General features: G+C 45.7%; 1 protein-coding gene across 1 annotated transcript; it reads left to right on the top strand.

Moving 5' to 3' along the window:
- Window positions 1-27,740, top strand: LOC138748511 (sodium-dependent neutral amino acid transporter B(0)AT2-like). The gene is made up of 13 exons (XM_069908844.1): window positions 1-1,973; window positions 2,363-2,586; window positions 7,543-7,786; window positions 10,998-11,155; window positions 11,406-11,532; window positions 11,618-11,793; window positions 14,148-14,258; window positions 15,748-15,989; window positions 17,126-17,306; window positions 18,910-19,111; window positions 19,898-20,057; window positions 22,364-22,526; window positions 24,415-27,740. The coding sequence occupies exons 3-13, from the start codon at window positions 7,600-7,602 to the stop codon at window positions 24,769-24,771; spliced, it is 2,064 nt and encodes a 687-aa protein (XP_069764945.1). The 5' UTR covers window positions 1-1,973; window positions 2,363-2,586; window positions 7,543-7,599; the 3' UTR covers window positions 24,772-27,740.

Below are 27,740 nucleotides of genomic sequence, written 5' to 3' on the forward strand. Positions count from 1 at the left end.
TAGGAGGAGGAGCACAGACTAACAGGTGAGAGATCATAGGTGGGTACAGGTAGAAGGGTAGAAGAAAAAAAAGCTGAGAAGTGATAGAGGGAGGAGTTAGCTCTGTGAGAGAAGAGGATGGGAAGCTGGAGGTAAAGAGACAGTGGGGTAGGGAAAAAGAGAAGTTCAACAGAAACCAGAGAAGCTGGTGTTAATGCCGCCTGGTTAGAAGGGGCGGCCGCCCACAAATTGGAGGGACAACCCCTAATATTCTGTCTGGGCACGCTCCAACCACACTTATCCTTAAGAGTACCTTTTGTCTTCATGGTTAGCCTTTTGCTCTTAATATACTTACACTATCAAGTAGGATTCCTTTGCCTTATCTATAAGGATATCTTCTATCTTTTTTTGCCTTTTGAGGTGTACTTCCACATCCTTTACCCTCAAGGGATTTGCTTGATGCCAGATTCTTCTGTCTCAGGCATATCCCCTTTTGCCTAAACAGAGCCATAATATCCCATGTCAACCAAGATTCCCTGATCCTGCCAACCTTGCTCTTTACTCTTGAAGGAACTTTCTAGCCCCTAATGTTTCAACCTCCACCACCATCCCTGGCAAGGCATTCCAGGCACCCACAGCTCACCCTGTTAAATTTTTTTTACTCCTGTGATGTCTCCCCTAAACTTTCCTCCCTTCACTTTATACAAATCCCTTCTGGTATTTGCTACTCCCGCCCTAGGGACGAAGGCGCTGGCTGTCCACCTTATCCATGCCTCTCAGAATCTTGTAGACCTCTACTTATAAAAAAAACTATCTTGAACACATTTAACAAATTTTGCCTCATCTAATTTCTTAGCATTATGCTGTGCTCTGCCTGAGGGGTTAGGTGGGAACAAGTTGTGTGGCTTGTAGATTTGTTTGGAAATGTCAAAATCAGCTTATTTTAAAAAAAACTGGCATAGTGGTGGAGTAGGATGTACTTCTACCTCAGTCCAGTGACCCAGCTTTGATCCTGACTTCTACCGTCTGTATGGAGTTTGTAGACTCTCCTTTTGACTTCACAGGGCTCCTCCGTAACTCTGCTGTCTATCCAGGTCACCCATCCATGCTGATAGGTTAACTGGCTGTCATAAATTATCCCTTATTCACAAGTGTAGCAAGGTGCTGGGGTGTTAGAGAGAATAGATTTTAGGAAATTAAGTAGGGAGAGAGGACACAAAAGTCTGCAGACGCTGTGATTGTAGTCGAGAAACTGAATAATCAACGAATTGAAAAGCTTTCTTCTATCATGTAAGGAAATAAAACTATAAAAATAATGCATGCCTGGGATCTTGGAGATGGCTCAAGTGAAACTGACCTTCCTGTTGAGGGCCACACCTCCTGAGATATTTCAGGATTTTAGACCAATTGGTCGAGGATGAAGGAGCAAATGAGGAGAGGGGATAAAAGTAGGAAATAGGAGGTTGGGCGAGAAGGTGGGAAGATGTGAGGAGCATTAGGGATTGGAGAGGAGGGAGGAGATGTGGGGGAGGAGGGAGGTTTGGAGAGGGCTTTAGAGGAAGGGAGGTGGTGTAGGGATGGAGTAGAGTTTTCAGGATATTTGCCATGGGTTAGAGAGGAAATGAAAAGAGGAGAAAGAATTTGGTCAGTGGTTTATGTTGTTTCCTCCCCCTTCCTGTTTCCCCTTTCCTCTCCCCTTTCTCGCTTTCCTTTTTTTCCTCCTCCTTTCCTCCCTCCCCTTTCTTCCTTCTCTGGTTCCCACCCCCTCCCCTCTGACCCTCCTCCTCTCCTGCCTGGAGCACCCCTTGCCAAGGATTTCCCACGTCCCAGTAAGTGGAGCTGGATGATTTCCCTTGCTGATGTGGCAGCAGCTGACTCCACTTCAGCTCCTGCTCTCAAAGTGTATCCAGAATCAGTCCTCTCGCAGCTGGGAGTCATCACGCCGAACCAAGGCGACACCCGTAGCCCTGCACACCACGAATGCCAGCTGACAGGTAGATGGAAGATCTGCAAACCTTTTGTGTCTCCCCACACTGTTTCCTTTGTTGTAAAAAGTTAAAGGCTTTCCTGATTCTCAGTTTGCAGCTAACCTTCCAGGTACTGGAGAGAAGCTTGTGTTGGGGGTTGGGAAATATTGTCAGCAGTTGTTGTTCTGGGACACAGCAAAGGGTAAGGGGCATGGAGATCGGATGCAAGAAAACAAGGTGGAAGTGTTCCAGGAGGGAGCAGGACTTCCAATGGATCCTCTGTCTGGCACTGTGTGTTTATCTTTTGAAATGGTTTGCCAGTCAATTAACCTGTTCACTCCCAAACCAGTGAACAGCCAACCTTGCCTTCTCCACAGGTACTTGTGACAGGATTAACACGGTTGCTCTTCCTGCAGGTTGGGTTGACTCTGCAGCTGGAACACACTGCCTGCTGAGTTAGGGGGTTCTTCTGAAGTGAATGCCTTGCTGCCTGCTGTCCCACTCCAAGCTGAGCATCGCAGGAGAGGCTCCTGCTTTCAACCAGACTTGCTTTGCTTGGGGCCCTTTCTGAAGCCATTGTGCTGCGTGTGTTTAGGGTAGAAGGAAGGCAACCATCAGCTTTGTTAAGCTGGAGTGCAAGGTGAGCCAGTGTTTAATTATTACCCAGCATGGTGAGGGGGTGGTGGTGTGGCGGTGGGGGGGCACTGGGATTGGTTCTGCCTGAACCTGAGGCATCTGTCTTACTGCTGTCTGTAAGGTTGTACATTCTGTGTCTGTGTGGGTTTCAAGATTCATTTATTGTCCTGTAATAAAACAGTGGAATATTACACAAAATTGCCTTTTGCCTGCTGAAAGGTAGACAGGCCATCAACAGAAATTACCTCTTCCAGTCAGTGAAAGAGAAGCAAAAGAGAGTCCCCACCCCCAGAGTAACTGAGTGTCTGTGGATTCTCCTCCAGCACTCCCACAGCCTCCGCAGACCAAACCATCAGTAACCTGAGCTTCAGATCCGGACCTCTGACACAGCGCCCTCAGCACCCTCTTGCATCCCGATTCTGATACCTGGTACCCCTTCAGCCAATCTCCAGCAGTCTGAAACCTGGTGTGAATCCCTCAACCACAGTCACCATAGCCTGCATGGATTCTTTGTCTCGAGTCACCATTAGCCCACCGTCTGTGTGTTCCTCAGCCTTGGATCCCCTCACTGGTCTGCTGCTGTGGTCACTGTCCTATGGGTCATTATCTCTGCTAGTTCTCAAATGGGGGTGGGGTGGTCTCTCTGTTTTCTGGTGCCCTGCACCAGTCCTCTGCTTCCCCTCCTTGCCCAGTAATACTCTTGCAGCAAGCAGGCTTCTGGCACATTCAGGAAGGGTCACAACTCAGCGAGGAGAGCCCTCGACCAGTGGGTGGGCTGGGATGGAGAGATCAGGAAGGCTTTTCCCATGTCCACTGCCAGTGGCAGTTCAGCGCACAAACTCCCGGAATCAGCACCCATTCATTCCACTGCTTCAGGCGAGCAGGCCTTCAGCCCTCTGCCCTCTGCCCCCCCCATCTCTCCCCTCCCCTGTCCACACCATCTCTCCCCTCCCCACCACTCCCCTTCTTCCCAACCCCCAATTCACCTCTACACCTCTCCCACTGCCCCTTCACCTCTTCCCCTCCTCTCCTCCCACCTCATTTCTACCCTCCCACCTCTCCCTCTCCCCTCCACCTCACCTCTCCCTTTCTCCTCCCTTCACCCCCTCCAACACACCCCTCCCCAAATCTCCCCTCCTCCTGCCCCTCACCCCTCCACCTGTCCTCCACAACCTTCAACTCACCCCTAACTCTTCCTCTCCACCTCACCCCTCCCGCTTGCATTTCCCGCCCCTCCTAGCACCACACATCTCTTCCCATCACCACAGAACCCCTCCCCTCCTCCCACCCCTCTTTCCCCTTCCTCCCCTTTTCCCCATCTCCCCTATCTCCTCCTCTTCCCTATCTCCTTCCCCACACTCTTTCCCCATCTCTCCTCTTTCCTCTCCCTCATCCAATACTCACACCCCTTCTCCACCCTCCTCCCTCTCCTATCCTGCTCTACTTTGGCCCAACCTCTGGCCTGATTCCAGTTGATTGGTTTTAATGACTGAATTTTGTTTCAAACTGCTATAAACTCCACAAAAGTAAACATCAAGGGCACATGGAACACTGAGCCCCATGAAAGTCAGTCTCAGTAACCATTAACCCACCAGCTCATTGGAAGCACAATTCTTCACAGGAGTGTCCAGTTATCCCTGCCCCTCCCCTCCTCTCCTCCACCCCAACAATGCCTGCCCCTCAGGAGGAGGTTCACAAGGAGGAGATGAAAGGCTTATCATATGTGGAACATTTGTCAGCTCTTGTCCTGTACTCGTTGGAATTTAGGAGAATGAGGGGGGTCTCACTGAAACATTTTGAATGTTGAAAGGGGTGGACAGACTCAATGTAGAAAGGTTGTTTAGGACAAGAGGGCACAACTTCAGGATTGAATGGGATCACTTAGATGTGGAAAAATTTCTTCAGCCAGAGGGTGGTGAATCTGTGGAATTTGTTGCCACAGGCGGTTGTGGAGGCCGGGTTGTTGGGTGTATTTAAGGCAGAGATTGATAGGTTCTTGATTAGCCAGGGCATCAAAGGTTATGGGGAGAAGGCCGGGCAGTGGGAATGAGTGGGGAAATGGATCAGCTCATGATTAAATAGCAGGGCAGACGTGATGGGCTGAGGACCTCCTCTGTGTGACTCGCTGTCTGTTGTGACCTGGATGGAATGTTCCTCCGCAAACAATAAACGTATCCATGAGGATCAGAAGGTGCCTTTCATAAGTTGCAGACTGACTTTAGCCAATGTTAAATTCGTTTGTTTGTTCCTGGAACACGTTCTTCCGCAGTTCACAAGCACTTGGCTCAGCCAGTGTGTTTTGAGACCAAAGTAGTCTGATTGGGTGAGATCTTGGAGCTTGTTGACTGAATGTGACCCTGGGGAAGATTAGTTTTAGAGTCGCAGTGAGCAGCTGCTCCTGACCACTGCGCGTGACTTTGTTCAGAAACCATCAGCAGGGATCACTTGCCAAGAAGCATCAGGAAAAGCTTCCCCCTGAACTTGTGAGCATGTCGGGGAACTGACAGGAGAATATGTGAGTGTCTCTGTACTGATAATTAGAATGTACATTCTATCGAACCTGTACCCTGCCGATAAATTGGATCCAAAATAGTCTAGATGGCAGGGAACAAAGTGTAGTTAAAAACTCAATGTTGGAGAAACTCAGCAGGTCAAACAGTGTACTTTATATGGGTACATAACCAACATTTCAGGCTTGAGTCCTTCATCAAGGTATGGAAAAATGTCGACAGGTAAACTGATCAAAATGGTGGAGAGGACCACGATCCCAAAGGCAGGAAGAAATAGGTGGTTAAGGGAGGAAGGACACATTAGCAAACAAGGGGAGGGGAAATGGCTCTGTGATTGGAGAGGGAAGGGGGTGGAGAGGTGGAGGAATGAAGACAAAGGGAAAGGAAAGGGAGGGAGAGCGTAGGTTAGCAGAAACCGGAGAAGTCGACATTAATGCCATCTGGTTGGAGAGTACCCAGTCGGAAAATTGTTCTTCCAATTTACAGGTGGTCTTGGTGGGATAGTACATGAGGCCATGGACAGACATGTAAATGTGGGAGGGGGATGCAGAATTGAAATGGTTGGCCACTGAGCGAAGGTGCTCAGCAAAGCGATCGCCCTGTCTGTGCCCAGTGTCTGATGTAGAGAAAGCAAAGTGAAATGGTTTTAACGTCTGGAAGTCATTACCACGGGATTTCCTGATCTTGTCCTCTGTCCCTCCCTGTTTGTAATGTATATGAGTGAAATGGTGGCGGATGATCCAAAAATGGATCATGGGGTTGACAATAAGGAGGAACGCTTCAGACAGCAGAAAGATCTAGATAGTCTGGAGCGTTGAGCAGACAAATGGGCCTCCTGGCCAAAGAGCCCAGTTGATCTACAACCCCCGTACATTTTGAAGAGTGGGAGGAAAACGAAGCACCCAGAGGAAACTCATGCAGACTAGGGGAGAACATACAAGCTCCTTACGGAGAGCACCAGATTTGAACCCGGATGACTGGCGCTGTAACAACGTTCCGCTAATCGTGCCACCCATATGCTGGAGAAGTGATGCATTTGGGGATTGGCAACAAGGCAAGGAGGTATTCAATAAATGGAAGAATGTACAGGAAATCAAGGGCGTTGGAGCAGCGAAGCAGAACCTTCACTCCAACTTGTCCCTACAGACAAGTTACCTACTAAGCTAGTCTCTCTCATCTGCATCCAGTCCACATCCCTCCAAACCTTTCTGTCCGTGTACCTGTTTAAATGTTGGTATCATACCATCTCCTCTGGCAACTGAATATTCCCACCACCCTCTAGATGAAGATGTTGCCCCCTCAGCCCCCTTTTAGATCTCCCACAACCCCTCACCTTGTCACAATGCCCTCTAGTTTAAAACTCTCTGACTTGGGACAAAGACTGGCTATTCACCATAACTATGCCAGTTATATTACCTGATAAGGTTACCCCTTCGCCTTCTAACTTCAGAGAGAAAAGTTCCAACCTATCAAGCTCCTAAATAGACCTTAGATCAGTAGGATGTTAAAACATGCTTAAGGTTTGCTTAGAGTGAGGTTAGATTATAACTGTTCAGCACTAGTTTCCCCTGCAGTAATGAGGCCTTTTAGATGTCAGGTTCCCCATTTCTTGTGTTACATTTTCACCTTGTGTACCGTGGGCGTTATGGTCAGCATATGGAGATGGTACTTGAGAGCACACAGAGGATATATATGAGGATGATGACAGGACTACAAAATTGTGACCAAGAAGACTGTGGGCTGTTACACGCCTGCATCCGGGACTGCGGTTCGTATCCTGCGCTGTCTGTAAGGAGTTTGTACGTTCTCCCAATGTCTGCGTTGATTTCCCTTGGGTGCACTGGTTTCCTCCCATTGGGGTTGTAGGACATTTGGGGTTTGGGCTCATGGGCTGGGAGGGTCTGTTACCGTGCTGTATGTCTAAATTAAAAACAAATTACATTTAATTAAAAGAAAGATGGGTTTTCTTTGGAACAGAAGTTTGGCATTACAGTTCTCCATTCTGTAAATCATGCTCTTCTACCTTAGATGGCTGTAGGGATATTAGAGCTAATCTGTTCTACTGCTCGCAGAAGAACCCTTCACACTGTACTGGGTATACTGGGAGAAAGGAACATAAACATTAAGGACATGAAGAGCCCTATTAAATCGGAATGACCTAGTTCTCTTTGGAGAGGGGGTCAAAAATGATTTTTGGAAAGATTTAGTGGGAAGGAGTTTTTTTTTCCAGAGGTTGCTTGGAGTTTGGAACTCCCTGCTGGAAAATATGCTGGAGGCTTGGATTTGTTCTTAAAGATCTGCTTTCCTTGACTCAAATGCATGGGTTGACTTTGGTAGTGAGAATGTTTCTGCTGTAACAAGGCAATACCTCTGGAATTTCCACTGCTGGAATGAGGCCATTTGGATGTTTGTGTTTCTCAGATCATGTGTTGCATTGTTACCTCCTTTAGCAACGTCCCTAAGAGCTCTCTGCTGCTTGGCCATTTCTCCTCCGTAACATCTCTCTAATGGAAAAAGGCAAGACGGACTCCCACAGTGTTGATGCGACCGTGTCCGGCTCGGGACTAGTGCTGGAGCAGCCTCACAGACCTACCTGGGGCAACAAATTGCAGTATATCCTTGCCCAGGTGGGATTCTCTGTAGGACTCGGAAATGTCTGGAGGTTCCCCTATCTCTGCCATCAGAATGGGGGTGGTGAGTATTTCATTAATGATTTATTCCATGCTCATTGATAGATGACTTGTAGACCATAAGACATCAGAATTTGAATTTATTGTTGTGGTCATGTCACAAAATTTGCTGTTTTGTGGCAGTATCACAGTACAAACATTTATATAAAACCACATTACAAAATAAGCATAAATAATGCACAAAAAAAAGTGAGGGAATCTCTGTGGTTCATTGATCATTCAGGGGAAAAAGTTGTTTTTGTGCCGCTGGGTGTTTGTCTTCAGGCTCCTGTACCTCCTTCCTGGTGGTAGCAGTGAGAAGAAGGCATGGCCTGGGTTGGGGTCCTTGAGGATTGAGTCTGTTTTCTTAAGATACTGCCTCTTGTAGATGTCCTTGATGGAATGAAGACTTGTGCCCGTGATGTCGCTTAGAAGCAGAAATGGGTCATTCAACCTATCATGTCTCCCACACCATTTAATCATGAACTGATCCATTTTCCCAATCAGCCCCACTGCCCGGCCTTCTCCCCATAACCTTTGATCCCCTGGCTCATCAAGAACCTGTCAATCTCTGCCTTAAATACACCCAACAACCCGGCCTCCACAACCGCCTGTGGCAACAAATTCCACAGATTCATCCCCTCTCTGGCTAAAGAAATTCCTCTGCATCTCTGTTCTAAGCACATGCACTCTTGTTCAAGACTCTCCCACCATGGGAAACAACACACCTTTCAACATTTGAAATTTTCAATGAGATCCCTGCCCCTCCCCCTGCCCCTCCCCCCCCCCCATCATTCTAAATTCCAACTAGTACAGGCCAAAAGCCGTTAGACACTCCTCATATGATATCCCTTTCACCCCTGGAATTATCAGAAGAGCAGGTTATAGACTGTATGAAAGCATTACACATAATGAAGGCAACACACCTAGTCTGATCCACACACTATTCAGTTGCTGCACTCTGTCCTGCGCTAGCTTGGCTGAAGTGAGTTCTTCAGAGATATCATTCCCATAGATTGGAAATCAAATATCACATTCCAGCAGTGTTTTACCAGTGTGGACACTACAGCATTCCAGGGAAGTGGATGAAGCAGCAGGCAGAGACTGTGATTGTGCAGGAGGAGGGATGGTGTATGCAGCAAATAAAACACCTCCCAAACCTGTGACCTCCACAACGTGGTACCATCAGGGCTCTCACTGTGTCTGATAACCACCTGGATGTGTCCTTCAAGGGCAGTGACCTCTGGCCCATACACAAACGTGCTGGAGAAACTCAGGCATCCAGAGGTCACCAACGTATCAGGCCCATGGGCTAGAGGGTAGGATTACGGTGGGTGTTTTTCCTTGACCCACACATAAAATGACCAGAATATTCACTTCTACATCTACATTTTTTACAAAGGAGGGCTGAAAACCTGGGTAGGGACACCACTACCTGAAGGCTCAGCTCCTGGGTGGGAATATATTACCAGATCTTCAGTGTAACAAGATTAGATCTTGCACCTTCCTACCTAATAGTTCTGGAGAAACTACAGTAAAAACCTCCGGTATCCGGCACCTATAGGGATTGGTAGATGCTGGATAAGTTAATTTTTTGTTTGCTTGAGATTTTGTGTGGTGTGGATTGCCAGACTAACTGCTGCGGGGGGTGGGGGGGCACCAAATTTAAACTTTCATGCTTTTTACCTTTTTATTTGCCGGTTTTCTGAGGCTGCCGGTTGCTTGAATTCTGTATAACGAGAGTTTTACTATGTTGGGTTCAGCAAATGTTTTGCAACAGATCAAGAAGGCAGCTCCTCACCACCTCAAGGATGGGCAATAAATACCAGTGATGTACAAACTGGGAGAAATTCAGAAGTATCCTTTTGCTGGCAAACCCAAGAGAAAAAATGCTTCCTTTTTTTAAAGTTCGCTTGGTGGGCAAAGAATTGTTTGGGCAGGGAAGTTCTTTTTTTAAAATTTTTTTTTATTTTTCACGCTATAAACCACATTGATCAAGATACATACATTTTTCTTTTCAAATATATACAGTGTCATTTTCTCCCCCCCCCCTTCCCATCCCACCCTCCCTACCTCCCCTCCCATTCATTTAAAGTTCAGAATCTAAGATACATTAAACCCGTCAAACAATGTTGTCACTCAATAAAAATAAACAAGAAATTCCACTGAGTCATTTCTTTTCATTTCCTTCTCCTTCTGTCATTTTAGGTGGTAGATGTCCCCGGTAGGTTTTCTCTATTGTGTTTCATGTATGGATCCCATATTTGTTCAAATATTGTAATATTATTTCTTAAATTATATGTTATTTTTTCTAATGGAATACATTTATTCATTTCTATATACCATTGTTGTATTCTCAAGTTATCTTCTAATTTCCAGGCTGACATAATACATTTTTTTGCGACAGCTAGGGCTATCCTAACAAATCTTTTTTGTGCACCATCCAAATCAAGTCCAAATTCTTTGTTTTTTATATTACTTAGGAGGAAGATCTCTGGGTTTTTTGGTATATTGCTTTTTGTGATTTTATTTAGTATCTGGTTTAGATCTTCAGGGAAGTTCTTGAAGTGTAGTCACCCCTGTTGTATTGGAAATACAATGGCCAAAGTGCTCGCAGCAGGAGGAAATGGAAGTTCAAAGCCAGATGGGTCACATGCATCAAACCTCTGGGACGGACAAGTGTGAGGTGTTGCATTTTGGAAGGACAAACTAAAGTTGGACGTACACAGTAAATGGTCGGGCACTGAGAGTGCAGTAGAACAGACTGGGAATACAGATACATAATTCTCTGAACGTGATGGAACATGAAAGGGAACTTCACACAGAGAGTAGTGGGAGTGTGGAACAAGCTGCCAGCTGAAGTGGTGAATGTGGACTCAAATTTAACATGAAGAAAAATTTGGACAGGTACCTGAATGGGGAGTGTGTGAAGGGTTGCGAGCTGGTTGCAGGTCAGTGGGACTAGGCAGAATATTAGTTTAGCATAGACGAGAAGGACTTATTTTCGGTGCTCCAATGTTCTATGGTTCTAACTATTTGGCCTGGTGCTAAGAGTGTAGAACTCCCCATTAGAATTTCCAAACTCAGTCCCCACTAAAGGAAGTGGTTGATCTCTGCTCCATCAGTATGTTGACCAGGAAGCCACTCAGTTCCGAGGGCAACCAGATATGAATAAAACTGTCTCCGCCAGTGATGCAGATGTGCCATGACCTCTAAAGAAAATGTTCCTCTTCCAGGAGCTTTCCTTTTCCTCTACCTAATTCTGCTGGTGGTGATGGGAATCCCACTCTTTTTCCTGGAACTGGCAGCTGGGCAGAGCATCCGCCAGGGAAGCATTGGAGTCTGGAAGCACATTAACCCGAAGCTGGCTGGCATTGGATTTGCGAGTTGCTTGGTGAGTGAGAGGGCAGCAGGGTTGATGGAGCGACTGCAGGGCTGGGTATCGAAGCTGAGGACCAGATGGGCGAGAGGGTTGATGAGATGGCTGGGAAACTGCAGCTTTCTTGGGGGGGGGGGGGGGGCATTTCATTGGAAACTACAATGAGTAGGGGACCAAGGAGAATGTGTTCCGAGAGATGAAAGGTAAGGGTGCTGTGTGAGATCCAGGACTGACTGCTCACTTGCTTTACATGTTGACCCCACAGGTTTGCAGTTTTGTCTCGCTCTACTACAATGTCATCATTGCCTGGAGCCTCTTCTACTTTGGTCACTCTTTCCAGTACCCATTGCCCTGGGAATCATGTCCCTCTCTGCCCAACAACACAGGAGTTGGTAGGTATCTGCACGATTGGCCGTCTGCCGCTTGTCCTGCACTTCCTGCCTTCCACACTGATATACTGTCCATTCTCCACCCCAGTGTCCGAGTGCAGTGAGAGTTCTCCCACCACGTACTTCTGGTACCGCAAAGCCTTGAAAATCACCAGTTCCATCGACCAGAGCGGAGGCCTGGACCCCACCATGACAGGCTGCCTGCTTGCTGCGTGGGTCATTGTCTGCCTCGCAATGATCAAGGGAATAAAGTCCTCAGGCAAGGTAATGCATGATCCTGCTGTCTTCATTTCCAGTCATCTCCTGCCAGTGAGGTGTCTGAGCCCAGTGAATGAGGATCAAAGGCTCTCCTGTTTGACCATCAACAGAGTGGATGAGGGCAGGAGATATCTAAAAGTCCCCACCACTGATCCCCTTCCTTTTTTTTAAAATAATTTTTTATTTTTCACACTGTGAACCATATCAACCAAAATATATACAAACATTTCTCATTAAATATACACAGTGGCATTTTCTCCCTTTTTTCCCCCTATCCTCCCTCCCCCCTTCCCACTCCCCTCCAAAACCATATACGATACAATAAAACCATAAAACAATGTCTTCACACAATGAAAAATAAACAAGAAAAATGCATCACCTACTTTTACACACTGAATGGAGTTGTTTTGTCTTATCATTTTAGGGGGTGGAGGTCCGAGGCAACCCCTCTCTGTTATGTTCCATGTATGGTTCCCAAATTTGTTCAAATAATGTGACTTTATATTTTAAATTATATGTTATTTTTTCCAATGGAATACATTCATTTATTTCCATATACCATTGGTGTATTCTCAGGCTCTCTTCCATTTTCCAAGTTGACATTATACATTTTTTTGCTACAGCTAAGGCTATCATAATAAATCTTTTTTGCGCTTCATCCAGTTTGAGGCCTAATTCCTTACTTCTTATATTACTTAGAAGAAAGATCTCTGGATTTTTTGGTATTGTTATTTTTTGTGATTTTATTTAATATCTGATTTAGATCTTCCCAAAACATTTTCACTTTCGTACATGCCCAAATTGCATGTACTGTTGTTCCCGTTTCCTTCTTACAGCGAAAACATCTATCTGATAATGTTGGATCCCATGTTTTTAACTTTTGAGGCGTGATATATAACCTGTGTAACCAATTATACTGCATCATGCGTAACCTTGTGTTTATTATATTCTTCATAGTTCCAGAACATAACTTTTCCCATGCTTCATTTTTTACCTTAAAGTTTAAGGTAGTTAAACTTTTGTTTAGGTTTAAAGCTTATTTCATCATTTTCCTTATCTTGCAGCTTAATCTACATGTTCGTTATAAATCTTTTAATTATCATTGTGTCTGTAATCACATATTCAAAGCTGCTTCCTTCTGGTAACCTCAGTCTGTTTCCCAATTTATCCTTTAAATAAACTTTCAGTTGAATATCTGCAAACATTATACCATGAGTTATTCCATATTTGTACTTCAATTGTTCAAATGTTAATAAATTATTTCCCAAAAAACAATTTTCTATTCTTTTGATTCCTTTTCTCTCCCATTCTCTTAAAGAAAGGTTATCTATTGTAAAAGGGATTAGTGGGTTTTGTGTCAATAACAATTTTGGTATTTGGTAATTCGTTTTTTTTTCCTTTCTAACTGGATCTTCTTCCATATATTAAGTAAATGATGCAATACTAGTGAGCTTTTATATTGCATCAGCTTTTCATCCCACTTATAAAGTATATGTTCTGGTACCTTCTCTTCTATTTTATCTAGTTCTATCTTAGTCCAGTCTGGTTTTTCCCTTGTCTGGTAAAAATCTGATAAATACCTTAATTGTGCGTCTATAATAATTTTTAAAGTTTGGTAACTGCAAACCACCTTGGTTATACCTTTCTGTTAATTTATCTAATGCAACCCTCGGTTTCCCCCCCCCCTTTTAACAAGAATTTCCTTATTATTCTCTTTAGTTCATTAAAGAATTTCTCTGTTAAGGGAATTGGTAATGATTAAAATAAGTATTGTATCCTTGGGAAAGCATTCATTTTAATGCAATTTACCACTTAACCCACTTCCTGAGTTCCTTACAGTTTTCCTCGAGGGTGCAAGTCAGCTCCTGGGAAAAATAGGGGTGCTGCTGGGTTGATAGAAAAGGAAACAATACGTTGTGTAGAAAATACCCTGTGGGACTTTGCAAAACAGAGAGGGAAAGTTTCAGGATGTTTTGGAAGTTAATGTTTTCACAGAAGACGAGAGATGGGGAGAGCGCTTGTTTGACCATGCAACCAGGGCAGGTCCATCTCTCTGATGGTGAGGCTGGCAGCGGCTGAGATGTGCAGGAGGCTTGCATGAGGTAAACACAGTGTTGGGGGGAAGGTGCACAAAGTCTCAGGGAGATGCTTCAGCCAAACCTTGAAAATTTAGTGATTTGTATCATTTGAAGGACAAGTGTGCGTGAGACATGAGAGATAGTGTTGGGCAGGAGGTGATGCTGAAAACTGCATCAGCAAGCTGATCCCACCGAGCTTGCTTCCTGTCTCTTGTGTCCGTGAGTGTGAGTGGGGCGATTGTGAGCAGAGGCTCATTAATGACCTTGCCGTTCACCCCACAGGTTATGTACTTCAGTTCCCTCTTCCCTTACCTCGTGCTTTTTTGCTTCCTGGTTCGAGGCCTCCTGCTGGAAGGGTCCGCCGATGGAATTCGCTACATGTTCACCCCCAAGGTAAGGGGAAGTGGAAAGGCAGTACCAAAGGGAAGGAACTAACCTGGGTTCAGGTTGGGGTCTTCACCCTATAATACTGAGCATGGAAAGGGTTGAGGTAACAGGGTGACTGAGATGGGGGGGAGGGGTTGGGGTCTTTCTGCCCTCATGTCACCACATGTAGTAAGTGCAGCCGAAGCCACATCGTCACTTTTGTTCTGACCCAGAGGTGCCAGGGTTGGAGGGCAGCACAGTTAACTTAGCGGTTAACATAACGCTGCTGCAGTGCCAACGATCAGACTGAGGTTCAAATCCAGCACTGTCTGTAAGGAGTTTGTATGTTCTCCCCGTGTCTATGTTCTTCCACACTTCAAAACGTACCAGGAGCTTTAGATTGATTAATTGGTGTAATTGGGCTCGTGGAAGGAAGGACCTGTTTCCATGCTGTATGTCTAAATTTAAATCTAGCAGTGAATGGGGACAGTTGCCAGCAACCCCTATGTGTGGAAAAGATCATTAAATCTGCTGTCAAATGACCTTCTCCTGTGTGAGGGGGGTTTAGTTGCTATTTGTGGTCAGCACAGTGGACATTGTGCCATGGAAATCTAGGGCATCACGGTGGTACAGCTATGCTTCCTCGAGCCTCCATCATCTCCTGTGTTGCTTGCGCAGAGCATATACATTCTCCTGGACTATTTCACCCATTCTGGGTGCTCCCATTGTCTGGTTAATTTTCCACTGTAAATTGTCCTGAGTGTGCAGGGTGAGTGGTAAAATACGAGGGAGTGTAAAGAGAATAAAATAGCATAAATGGGGAGGTTGCTGGTCAGAGGGTGAAGGGTCCTGTTCTAGTGCTGTACGTCTGAACCCTTGGAGGCTGGGGCTCACTAACACAATTTCGCAGACCATTGTGCAGTAGAAGTCCTAAAATTTGGACTGCTTGGACATTGGATCAGTCCAGATTCTCAGGGAGTACTTTTAAAACTCAAATTTAAGGAGGAATAAAGAGATAAACAGGTAAATGTTGATAGTTTATTCACTAACAAGTACAGCACGCTTCATTTATCAAAACGAGTAGCCTAAAAGGAAAATAAAGTGGTGGCTTGTTGCCACTGTGCATCTGTGGTGCTTACGCACACCCACACGCACTCAAAAGTCTGTTAAATTTTAAAAGTTTGAGAATTTTCAAAAAGTTCGGATTCTTGCGTGGTCCAGATTTCTGGCATCCAATTTTTGGACTACCACTGTTTTAAAGATTAGGCAGAGAACAGGTGAGACATATACTTTGTTATACTATACTTTGATCTCCACTTCCAAAGTTGCTGTAAATCAGATCAATCTGACACAGGAATATGCAGAGAAGAGGGCAAGCAGACAAGATTTAACATTATACCTGGTACAATGAGATTTTTATTTTTGTTTGGTGTATTATTGGACGCAGACATTGTGGGTTGAAGGACCTGTTCCTGTGTTCAGTCTCTTGATTTCAGATTGCTTGTGTCTTATGCAGATTGAAATCTTGGTGGACACTCAAGTGTGGCGTCAAGCTGCCACACAAGTCTTCTTCGCCTTGGGCCTGGGCTTCGGCAGTGTCATTGCATATTCCAGCTACAATTCCCGCACCAATAACTGTCATTTCGATGCCTACCTTGTCTCCTTCATCAATTTCTTCACCTCTGTGTTTGCCACACTGGTTGTCTTTTCAGTGCTGGGATTCCGAGCTAATGTCCTCACTCAGAAATGTCTGCAAAGGTACAAGACTTGAAAACTGACACTTACAACATTGTCTGGGCTAAATAGGTCATCCATCATTTCACGATGAATTGTATGTGGGGATATTAATGGGATTGATGTCAAAGGTTCGAGATTCTTTTACTGTCATGTAATGGGTGGCACGGTTAGCGTAGTGCTGTTACAGCACCAGAGATCAGGACTGGGGTTCAAATCCTGCGCTATCTGTAAGGAGTTTGTATGTTTTTATTGTGTTTGTGTGGGTTTTCCAGGGGACTTCAGTTTCCTCCCACACTTCAAAACATAATTGGCGGCCATGCTGTATGTCTAAAAAAAATTTGAAAACAGATGTCTTAAACAAAATTGCGTTTACTCTGCCATCAACATAAATTGTCCGGAACCCTGAGAGAAAGAGAAGGAAAAGGGAGTCCCTTCAGAGTTAATGAGCGTCTGTGGATTTTCCTCCCGCATTCTCCCCAGCCACTCAGACTTCAGTCTAAATTATCAGCTACCCAAACTCCAGATCCAAACCTCCGACATGATCAGGAACCCTTCAGTGCCTCTCGCATCCCAGTTCCGATACTTGGTACGCCCTCATCCACTCTCCAGCAGTCTACAGCCCAGTGTGAATCCTTGGACCGCAGTCGCCAACAGCCTGTGTGTTCTCCAGCCTCAGAGCCCGTCACTGTGGTCACCGTCCTGTGGGTCATCTCCTCTGCTTCTCCTTCTCAGATGGGGGATGGTCTCCCTGTTTTATGAGGCCTATGACAGTCCTCTGTTCCCCCAGAGTCTGCCTGAACACAAGCAACGCCATCTTGGGCCCACATCCCGCCATCACAGGATTTTAAAATGAACCACCATCAGCTCCTCTAACAGGCTGTTTAAAGCCCGTACAGAGCTGTTAATATTTGAACTGGGTGGTAGAATCTGTCGAGGAGTGCTGTGACCCCACTCTCCCTTGGTCTGCACCAGCGGTAGCACCAATGTATTTTTTGAGTCTAAAAGTATAAATGCTGTTTGTGGGTTGTGTTGAAGGCAGGCACTGGTGAGGGCCTCAGGCTGAATTGCCCAGCTTTGACTTGGGATGAGAAGATGATGTGGTTCAAGAGCTGCCTTCAGCATGGAGATATTCATTAGTCGCTGGTGCTGTATTTTAGGAACAGTCTTCGAGTGGCCGATCTAATTAATAGGGGAGTTTTAAACAGAAGCTTGATCCCTGAATCGTTCAACTTTTCAATGATGTCACACGAACAGTACAGCAGGTGGTATGACTCACTGAGTTCGGAACTGTCCCCTCATGGAATCCAGCAGTGCGACCTCAAGCAAGAAATGCAGAAGGTAAGTGAGTGAATTAATTATTGTGGAAGTGGGGGAAGACACGTTGGACCAGAAGGGGGTTCATTTTGAGTGAAGCGAATGGACAGGGATTTGAAACTTTTGGATTCCATGTAAAACGGGAAGCATTTTGATCCTGTGGGATTCTGTACCATGGAGTTGAATAGGAAGTGGATCCTTGCTTATTACAATGGGACATGAAAGTCTGGAAACCCTGTAGTTGTAGTCAAAGCACAGAATCTTTTTAAAATTTAGACATACAGCATGGTAACAGGCGCATGAGTCAGTGCCACCCAATTGACCTATTACCCTCGGTATGTTTTGAACGGTGGGAGGAAACCAGAGCCCCCAGAGGAAACCCCAACAGACATGGGGAGAATATACAAACTCCTTACAGACAGCGCAGAATTTGAACCCCAATCGCTGGCGCTGTATAGTGTTGCGTTAACTGCTACGCCAACCGTGCCACCTTGAGGAAAGGCTCAGGCCCGAAACGTCAGTAACATATCTTTACCTCCTATGGCCGCTGTGAGACCAGTTGAGCTCCTTGTTTATTACAGCATGAAAGAAGGGCATTCAGTACATGATTGGCTCCAATCTGGGCAACACCATGAATCCCATTCCCTTTCCCTTACATACCTCAACAAAAGGCTCTGGCCCATAATATTGCTTTCCATGGACACTGCAGGACCCGCTGAGTTTTTCCCCGTGAGAACGCTAGTCATTCTCTATCACACGCCCATCAATTCTCTTCTCATTCATTTGCCATTGACCCACAAAAAAAAGAGGTGGGGGTGGCTGGAATGGTTAGCGTAACCCTGTTACTGCGCCAGCCACCCCCGTGCTTTTTGTAAGGAATTTGTATGCTCTCCTTGTGTCTGTGTGGGGCTCCCCCCCACCCAAAACTGTTCGATAGGTACCAGGAGTGAAGGCCAATTGGGTGACAGGAACTCATGGGCCAAAATGGCCTGATACTGAACTGTATGTCTAAATTTAAAATTTTAAAATTTCCATTTTGACTCAGCCTAAATTTAGAGTATTTTGTGCAGTTTTGGTCACCTAACTACAGGAAAGATATCAATAAAGACTGAAAAAGAGTGCAGAGGAGATTTACTAGGATAATGCTGTGACTTCAGGAACTACGTTAGGATTTTATTCCCTGGAGCGTAGAAGAATGAGGGGAGATTTGATAGAGGTCTGCAAAATTGAGGGGGTAGACAGAGTGAATGCATGTCAGCTTTTCCCACTGAGGGCAGGTGAGATACAAACTAGAGCACGCAGGTTAAGGATGAAAGGGGAAAATTTAGGGGAATGTGAGGGAGAACTTCTTCACACATGGTGGGGGTGTGGAATGAGCTGCCGGCTAAAGTGAATGCAGGCTCAATTTTAACATTAAGAAAAATTTGGAAAGGTACATGTACAAGAGGGGTTTGGAGGGATATGGGCTGGGTGCTTATAAGTGGGACTGGGCAGAATAATGGTTTGGCACAGACTACAAGGGCTGAAGGGCCTATATCTGTGCTGTAGTGTTTTATGGTTGAAAGAACCTATTGTCTGTTTTGCTGCTTCCAAAAAGTGAGTGGTGTTGCTTCTCTCCATCAACCAGGGTGCCGAGGGCACAGGGCTGGCCTTCATTACTTTCACAGAAGCCATGACACACTTCCCCGCATCGCCATTTTGGTCTCTCTTGTTCTTCCTGATGCTGCTGAACCTGGGAATGAGCACGATGTTTGGAAACATGCAGGGGATCCTCACTCCACTCCTTGACAACTTCCCCTCGCTCTCCCGGAGGAAGTCACTCTTCACAGGTATATTAATGCTGACCAGCCTCCCCCTGTGGCCGACTAATCACTGATCCCACAGTCCCGTCCTGAACATGTTGCCTTATAATGTGAGGGCATGCTGCACCTGTTTAGAACGCATGGGTGCGCTACTGCTATCTAACACGCCGGCGCGCTGCATCTGTTTAGAACGCATTGGTGCGCTACTGCTATCTAACACGCCGGCACGCTGCACCTGTTTAGAATGCATGGGTGCGCTACTGCCATCTAACATGCGGGGGGCGCTGCACCTGTTTAGAACGCATGGGTGCGCTACTGCTATCTAACACGCCGGCGTGCTGCACCTGTTTAGAACGCATAGGAGAACTACTGCTATCTAACACGCAGACGTGCTGCACCTGTTTAGAACGCATTGGTGCGCTACTGCTATCTAACATGCCGGTGCGCTGCACCTGTGACACCATCATTCCAATTTCACACTCACAAACCAGTTGTGTGTTGCTTCTGCACGTTGCTGAAGCAGAAGAGAAGGCCATTCAGTTCCGTGTTGTGCCTCTTCTCTATGCTATTGTCCCACTTCATCTCTCCTCTTCCCATCCTGATCCACACCCCACCTCACCTCTCCTTCAGACCTGCAGCATGGATGGGATACACCTGTTCAGAGCCATTGTGGACTAGATGGGTTGAATGGCCCCACCATCCCTCTCACCTGGATTCCTGCCTCCCCTCGAGTCTACACTCTGCTGCCACCCGCAGGTACCTCCCTCTTTGGGTTCCATGGGGACTCACTCTTCGTCTGTCCTTGTATTCCAGTGTTCTGCTGTTTCCTGGGCTTCGTCAGTGGACTAATCTTCACACAGCGATCGGGAAATTACTTTGTCACCATGTTTGACGATTATTCTGCCACCCTGCCTCTGATTATAGTTGTCCTGTTTGAGCTGCTGGCAGTTGCATGGATCTACGGAGCTGACAGGTAGGCTTAGTTCTCATTCCTCTTCTAGAGTTTAAAGTGAGAGGGGAATCATTTTAAAGCCACCTTTTTCACCAAATATTGTCTGCATCTGGAACAAAATATCACATGAAGCTAGAGAAGAAGGTAAAATTATCTTTAGAGTGAAGAAGGATGAGAGGCGATTTAATAGAGGTCTACAAGATTCTGAAAAGTAGCGATAAGGTGGACAGTCAGAGCCTGTTTCCCAGGGCTGGAGTAGCAAACACCAAAGGAATTGAGTACTGTGAAGGGAGGGAAGTTTAGGGGAGCCATCATGGGTATTGCCAGAGGTGGTGGTGGAGGCTGGAACAATAGGGGCATTGTAGACAGGCACATGGATGAAAGAAATATAGAGGATTTTGAAGTAAGAAGGGTTTCGTTTTTTTTATACATGTCGCCACAACATTGAAGGCTGAAAGGCCTGCACTGTGCTGTTGTTCTATTAGTCACACATAGTTTTACACTTTTTACAGAGCACACATAACACGTGGACATCCCACTTTTACATCAATGAGGAACTTTGCCATAGGCATTAGCTTGTAACGAGCTCTTTACATTTCATCACCTCAGGCATTATTCTTAATCTGGGAAAGTTGAGGCCAGCGGAAATTTACTAGCTAACACATCATGGGACCCCTCGCTTCTCTAAAGTATTTACAACCCTCTCAGCATTATTTCACAAAGCAGACAAGCACCTGTGGGTATTAATGAAAATTGATCCCTCTACACCAGGCAGATCCTTACTTCCACATCTCCTCTGCACCTTTTCCAACTGAACAACATCCTTCCTGCAGCTGGACATCCAAAATTGCACAGAATATACTTAACGGGGTGGTCTCACCAACGCCGTCTGGTCCTGGAGATAATGAATGGAGTGTGAATGGTACTCGGGATGATTGCTATGCAATGTTTTTGTGATCCGGATGGTTGTTTCCCCTGCTCTTATTGTACAAAGACTGTGGACACCAGTTCACTCACCAGGTACATGGACCCATTAAAACCCCTGTTACCTGGAATTCAAGCTACTGACAAAAAAAAATCACGGAAAAGAAATAGGTAAGCAATTCAGAAGTTTAAAATTGGCCTCATGGTTAGTTCGCCAATCATGCAACATGCAGTCTCAAGCAACTGACAAATGCGCTTATCTGGTATCTACTAATCTCTGTAGGTGCTGGATACCAGGGGTTTTACTGTATCTTGTTTGGGCAGCAAGTGGTGGAAGAGGAGATACAAACTCACTGGATGGGGAAATGAATTAGAGTTTCGAAGATGGAGCAGAGGAAAGGGATATGGCTTCCTCTGAAGAGATCGGCAGGAATTCAAGGGGCCAAATTCTATGCCATTGTGAGCCTACTGTGGTTCACCTATTTGGGAGATGGGCTGTAATTGTGTGAGGTGGTTGTGATGAGGTTGTTCCCAATGTCCCTGTCATGGAAACAAAACATTCATCATATATACTCGTGTAAAAGTCGATACCATGTAAAAGTTGACCCCTTATTTTTGGGCAAAAGCTGAAATTTTCCATATATCTCTGTAAATATCAACCCGAGTCTCTCACCTTGGCCCTGGCTGCCCACAGACTGAAGTTTCTGACACCTCGAGCACAACTTACACTGAGAGGCTCTGATAGCTCAGTGGTTAGAGCCCTGATCTTGTAAACCAGGGGTCGTGAGTTTGTTCCTCATTGAGGCCTCATTTCTGTGAGGGGTGCTGGACAAAGTGGGGACTCTCTGTCTTCCGTACGGTGGTCAGTTAAAGAATTTCATCCATGTTACATGTTACGTTCCAATAATGGAACCTTTAACTTCGGAGCCCCCAACGCCTCTGACCACACTGTGGTCAACCTCCCTGTGGTTGGGTGCATGTTTTGATGCGCAGATTCCATTATTTAATTCATTGTGTTTTTGTTCTTTATTCATTCAGAGATCATTTGGACTTCTGCTACTGATACCGTATTTTGGATTCTAGTGTGACTTTTAGCCCCTCAAAAGTAGTATCCATGTAATAGTTGACCCCATAAATATAACGTTAAAAAATGGTCTACAAAATTCAACTTTTACATGTGTAGACATGGTAAACTTTATTATCTCACTGGGCTCAAAATTCTCTTAATTACTCAGAAAGACAGGGAGAGTGTGTTAAATACGGAGCGCACTGTCCCATTCAAGACTCCCAGGGCAGGGGCAGCAAATGAGGTCACACCAACCCTCCCAGTGGAAGGAGCAAGGTGCTGGCACACAAGTGAGGAGGTGCTGGGTCAGTTGTAACTGAAGCTGTTGTCACCGTAGGTTCATTGAAGACATCCAGGAAATGATTGGTCGTCGGCCATTCTTTCTGTACAAGTACTTGTGGAAGTTTGTCTGCCCCATTGCCATGACAGCCCTGCTCCTTGCCAGTCTGATCCACATGTGTATTAAGCACCCAACATATCGGGCATGGAATCAAACCAAGGTAAGATCATGCACAACTTGCTTGATTATTCTTGTGACTGAGCCAGGAGAGTGGGGAGTATGGACACAGTGCTGCTCCACAGGGTCCTACTCTCCGGTCTTGTTACTGACAGCTCCGTACAGGCTTAAAAGTCTTTTTAAAGGACATAGTGGTGGAAGGGGAAAGGGAGAAGAGAGGAAGGGGCAGCGGAGGAGGAGAGATGGGGCAGGGGAGGAGAGAAGAAGGGGCAGGGGAGGAGGAGCGGAGGGAGGAAGGGGCAGGGAAGAAGTATAGGATGGGAGGGGCAGGAGGAGGAGAAGGGGTAGGAAGGAGCAAGGGAAGAGGCTGAGGTGATGGGGAAGAGGGAGCTCTCTGATAGAAGGAAGGGAGAGGGGGGGGGGGGGCCTTTGTCTTTCTCACAAATCCCCAAAATATGCATGTTGGTAGGTTAATTGGTTGCTCTAAGTTGCCGGTTTTCCATAGGTGAGTGTAGAATCTGGGGCTGTCGATGAAAGTGTGGGGTGGATTAAAACAAGAGTAATGGAAATAGATGATTGATGGGAGGGTGCAGAGGGACAGTTACTCTGTTGTTATTTGCTACAGATTTTTTAAACATTCTCATCATTTTATTGATGTTTTTACCCATGTGCAGTTCAGTCCAATTTAAGTTTATTTGTCTTGTTATACGGAGTACAGAGAGAAGGATTCTTATGCAAGCAGTTGAACAGTTCATCCCTAATATTTATACCTTGTCACCATTCTGTGGATGTTTTCCTTACTGCAGCGTAATGCAGGAGTCCATAGCATGTAATACCATGATGCCAGTCAATGAACTTCCTCTCTCTCCTCTGGATCAGCCATTCTCAACCATCTTTTCAGCTATGCCCGCTCCCCCCTCCAGGACTCTGCTCAAGTTTAAGGACTCCCTTCCCTGTGAAGCAGTCCAGTTTTGGTTTCTTCTGTACTTCTCTCCTACATTAAAAAAACTTTAAAAATATTTACCTTGCGTGAGGTGAAAAGAAAACGTGAGGTGAAAAGAAAACAAGTCTTTTACTCGACTGTGCTACGGCCCCCATGCGGGGGTGGGGGGGGGGGGTGGTGCTAGGGGCCCTGTTGAGAATGGCTGCTCTGGATTATCGACACTAGAAGCATTCCAGTAACAACTGGGTCTATGTTTGATGCTCTTTCCAACTGGATGACATTAACATTGACATCTCCGGTTTCTACTAGCCCACTCTCTGTTCTCCCTCCCTTCCCCATCCTTTGTTTCCTTTCCTCCAGCTCTCCACCCCCTTCCCTCTCCATTCACAGAGCCATCCCCCTCCTCGTTTACTGGTGTGCCCTCCATCCCTTATCCATCTATTACCTCCTGCCTGTGGGTCTGTGCTCCTCCCCCCTCTACCATTTTGTTCGGCATCTGTCTATATTTTGTTTGTACCTTGATGAAGGGCTCAAGCCTGAAACATTGGTGATGTTGCTCTATAAAGGACACTGTTTGACCAGCTGAGTCTCTCCAGCCTTGTGTTTTTACTTCAACCAAGGGGTTTGCAGACGTTTGTGTTTTACTTGAGCCCAACCTCTGAAATATGCTTGCATTTCATCAGCTTGAGGATTATTCATTGTAGTTTTTAAAAAAAATGTACACCTGATGAGAACTCAGCAACCAAAAATATTGACTGTTTCTTTCTCCACAGACACAGTCTCACCTTCTCAGTACTTACAGTACAGCACAGGAACAGGCCCTTCAACCTGCAATGACCATGATGCTAAATAAAACAAAACCTCTCCCACCTGCGCACAATCCACACCCCTCCATTCGCTGCTACTCTCGTGTTGTTCTCTTCTACTCTGGTTTATTTCAGATTTTGAGTCGCTAATATTGTGTGCTTTACCCTGTTTGTGTTCTCAGGCGGAGGAAGTGTTGCTGGAATATCCAGACTGGGCACTGGCCATGATGATCATCTTGATAATTGTCGCTTCCTTGCCCATCCCTCTGATGTTTCTCCGGCAACTGATGCTGGACAGACAGATGGGTCACTCAGAGTGCGCCTACATTGAGACCAACGCAGGAGACGAGGCCACGTTCCCCCTGAACGAGAATGACAGCAGCGAGGCAGTGGGACGAAATGGGTACCTGAAAGTAGAGACGGAGGAGGAGGCTCTGGAGAGATCGGGGCTGCTCTTAGATGAGGAAGAAGAGGGGGATATGTTGGAAATGGACGACATGACACAGGATAAAAATTGTGAAGTGGAATTGAAGGTGTAGCTCCTCCTGAGCTTTTTCTGTTCTGGGCACTTTAGGCCTTGGGCTTATCTACAAAAAACGATGCAAAAAATGTTAAACACCACTATTTGCTGTCAATCAGCTTGGATTTGGAGGTGATTGCCCATTACATATGTCCATCCTAAGTAGACATTCCTTCAAGTGAGGATCTACCCATGTAATAATTTTTTAATTAGACCTACAGCACAGTAACAGGCCATTTCTGCCCACGAGCCCGTGCCGCCCAATTACACCCAATTAACCTACAATCCCTCTATGTTTCGAGTGATGGGAGGAAACCGGACCCCCCGGAGGAAACTCATGCAGACTCGGGGAGAACGTACAAACTCCTTAACGACAGCATGGGATTTGAACCCAGGTCCCGGTCGCTGGTGATAACTACTATCCCTGCAGTGGGTACTGATTTTACTGAAGGCTCACTTCAATGGCAATCTACTGGAATACTATTTAATGGCAATCTACTGGAATACTATTCGATTTTGGGTGAGACAAACAGGGAACGAAACACCACGGTACAAGAGTGAGTCCTTAAAACTCGCAAAACAAAGATTGACCTTTGGTTTAAGAGCTGGGAGGGTGGATGTGATACTGGAAGGGAGGGGAGAATTGGTCACGGTAGTGCCTGAAAATGGATCCCATGGCCTGGGATGTGGTGCTCAGACTAAATAGTATTTTAGTTCAACATTTAGTTACTTAAACGCACAAATGGGGATGAGGAGATATTCCAGGGTATCTATGAAATTCTATTGAGAAGACACAGAAGAAAAAACAGAAGGCTGGGTTGTAGAGATGAGTAGCAACCTTTCAGGACACTGTGCTTCCAGATGTCTGTGGTACAGTGAATGCAGGATAAAATCTGGATTCTGGGCAGAAATCTCTCTGCAGTCATTGTGTTATTCCAGATGGCTACTAAATAATTACCATGTGTGTCGTATGGCACGATCCTCGAAACATAATAATGCCATTTTACAATTGGGTCATCCTATACGCCGGGACTCAATACCACCGCCATCTTCCCGCCAGCTCCGACCCAATCGCGCACATGCCCCGTTAGTTATTTGCCAAGTCTCAGCGCCCCTCCGCAGGGTCCATCTGCCCAGTCAGACTGCCATCGGCTCTGTACGGGCTTTAAGTGGCCTGTCACAGGAGCCGAGCCGACAGTAGTTTATTTTAAAATATCCAAATAAAATGTAAGCCTCTACACGATCATTTGTTATTTAAATATTGTGATTTGGCTTTTAACAGCATCTACTGGTCAGTGGTAAGTGCCATATTTTTGGGGATGGGGGGGGGGTGTGCATCTTAAACAAAGGGTATCACTCCAAACCGACATGTTAGGTGGAAATTCCAGGGTTATCCTGTACAACGGCATGTATGGTAACACCGTCTATCTGGTCTGCACCTGGTGTTTGCTTTCAGAACTCCAGTCAATTCATCCTTATAGATCAACCATTCTCAACAGGTCCTACGCCCCCCCCCCACCAAAAACCGAGGTGGGGGGTGGTCACAGTACATCTCAGTAAAAGCCTTGTTTTCTTTTCACTTCACTTAGCATAAATTTTTTTAATGTAGTCGGTAGGAGAGAAGTACGGAAGACACCAAAGTGTGACTGCTTCACGGGGAAGGAGGCCCATAAACTTGGAGCAGTCCTGGGTTGGGGGGTGGGGGGGTCCATAGCAGAAAGAACGTTGAGAATGGCTGATCTAGATCATTGGTGCGTAGCCTCTGGTTCTCTGCTCCTGTGACCGATGTGTGGTTCTAAATTTCTTATTCTGTGCAGTCTGCATATTTCTCAAACTGCACCATGCAGCTGGTGAACAGTTCTCGATTTGTACAGCTCAGACATTGTTTGGCTCTCGTGCAGTGCTCCTACCTCTCTATTGTGTGATCAATGCAGAGAAGGCCATTTAGCCCTCTGTACCCATGCCAATCAAAAACCAGCTGGCCTGCCCCCCGTGTCACCCCTTCCAGTATTTGGTCCGTATCCAGCGGTGGCATTGCTGGAATGCAGGTGCCTGCCTTCCTCCACTGCACTTTCTGAGAGTGTGTTCCAGGCCCCTATCGCTTGAGTGACAAATTTGCCTCATCTCCCAAATAATTCATCCACACTAACGTTAAAAGTACATTCTGTGGTTTTTTTTAATTACTGCCGCCTCATCATTGTACAGATCTTAATTAAATCTCCTCTCATCCTCCTTTGTTCTAAAGTAAACACTCCTGGCCTATTAAATTTCTCAGTTTTATATAACCATATAACCATTTACGGAGCAGAAACAGGCCATGTTGGCCTTTCTGCGAAGTCCTTGTTGATCTCCTTTGGACTCTTTTCGAATCAACTGGTCTTGTCTGCTCTTGTGTATTCAACACCATATTAATCTGTCCTTTGATGGATCAGTAGATGTACCCTGTGTTTCCTTCTGTCAGCCATCTTGTATCTCCTCAAGTGCATTATCTTGCAGATCTCGGGTTAAATTCCATTCTCCACTTTTCAAGCCCAGCTAACCGTTCCTCCAATATCCTTGTGCAACCTACAGCTTTCCTGCCCTCGCAGCCTATTTTGTAAGCATCTTTATCAAGTCCTCAGATTAAATTTTAATCTAAATTATTTATATTACAAATGGCAAAGGGCCAAATAATTAGCCCTGTGGATCCCCAACTTCTAACAGCCTTCCAGTCACAGACACGCCTAGCAGAGTAATAATGTACAGAGTTACACAGCTCTACTTGTCCTTACCAACTTCTAAACTTTCCCTTCCTTTTTAAGTATCTTTTAAATAGTATAATTGCACCTGCCTTTAACCATTCCCTACAAGTGCCCTCCCATTTCTGATTCTGAGCTAGTTTTGGATTCAATTTGCCTTTGATCTTGTGACCTTTCACTGTCAAAAGATTTGTGAAAATATAAGATTCAAGATTCCTTTATTCTCATGTAATAAAGACTGCAATATTAA

The sequence above is a fragment of the Narcine bancroftii genome, chromosome 13 (genome assembly GCF_036971445.1).
Source record: "Narcine bancroftii isolate sNarBan1 chromosome 13, sNarBan1.hap1, whole genome shotgun sequence".
Classification (NCBI taxonomy): domain Eukaryota; kingdom Metazoa; phylum Chordata; class Chondrichthyes; order Torpediniformes; family Narcinidae; genus Narcine; species Narcine bancroftii.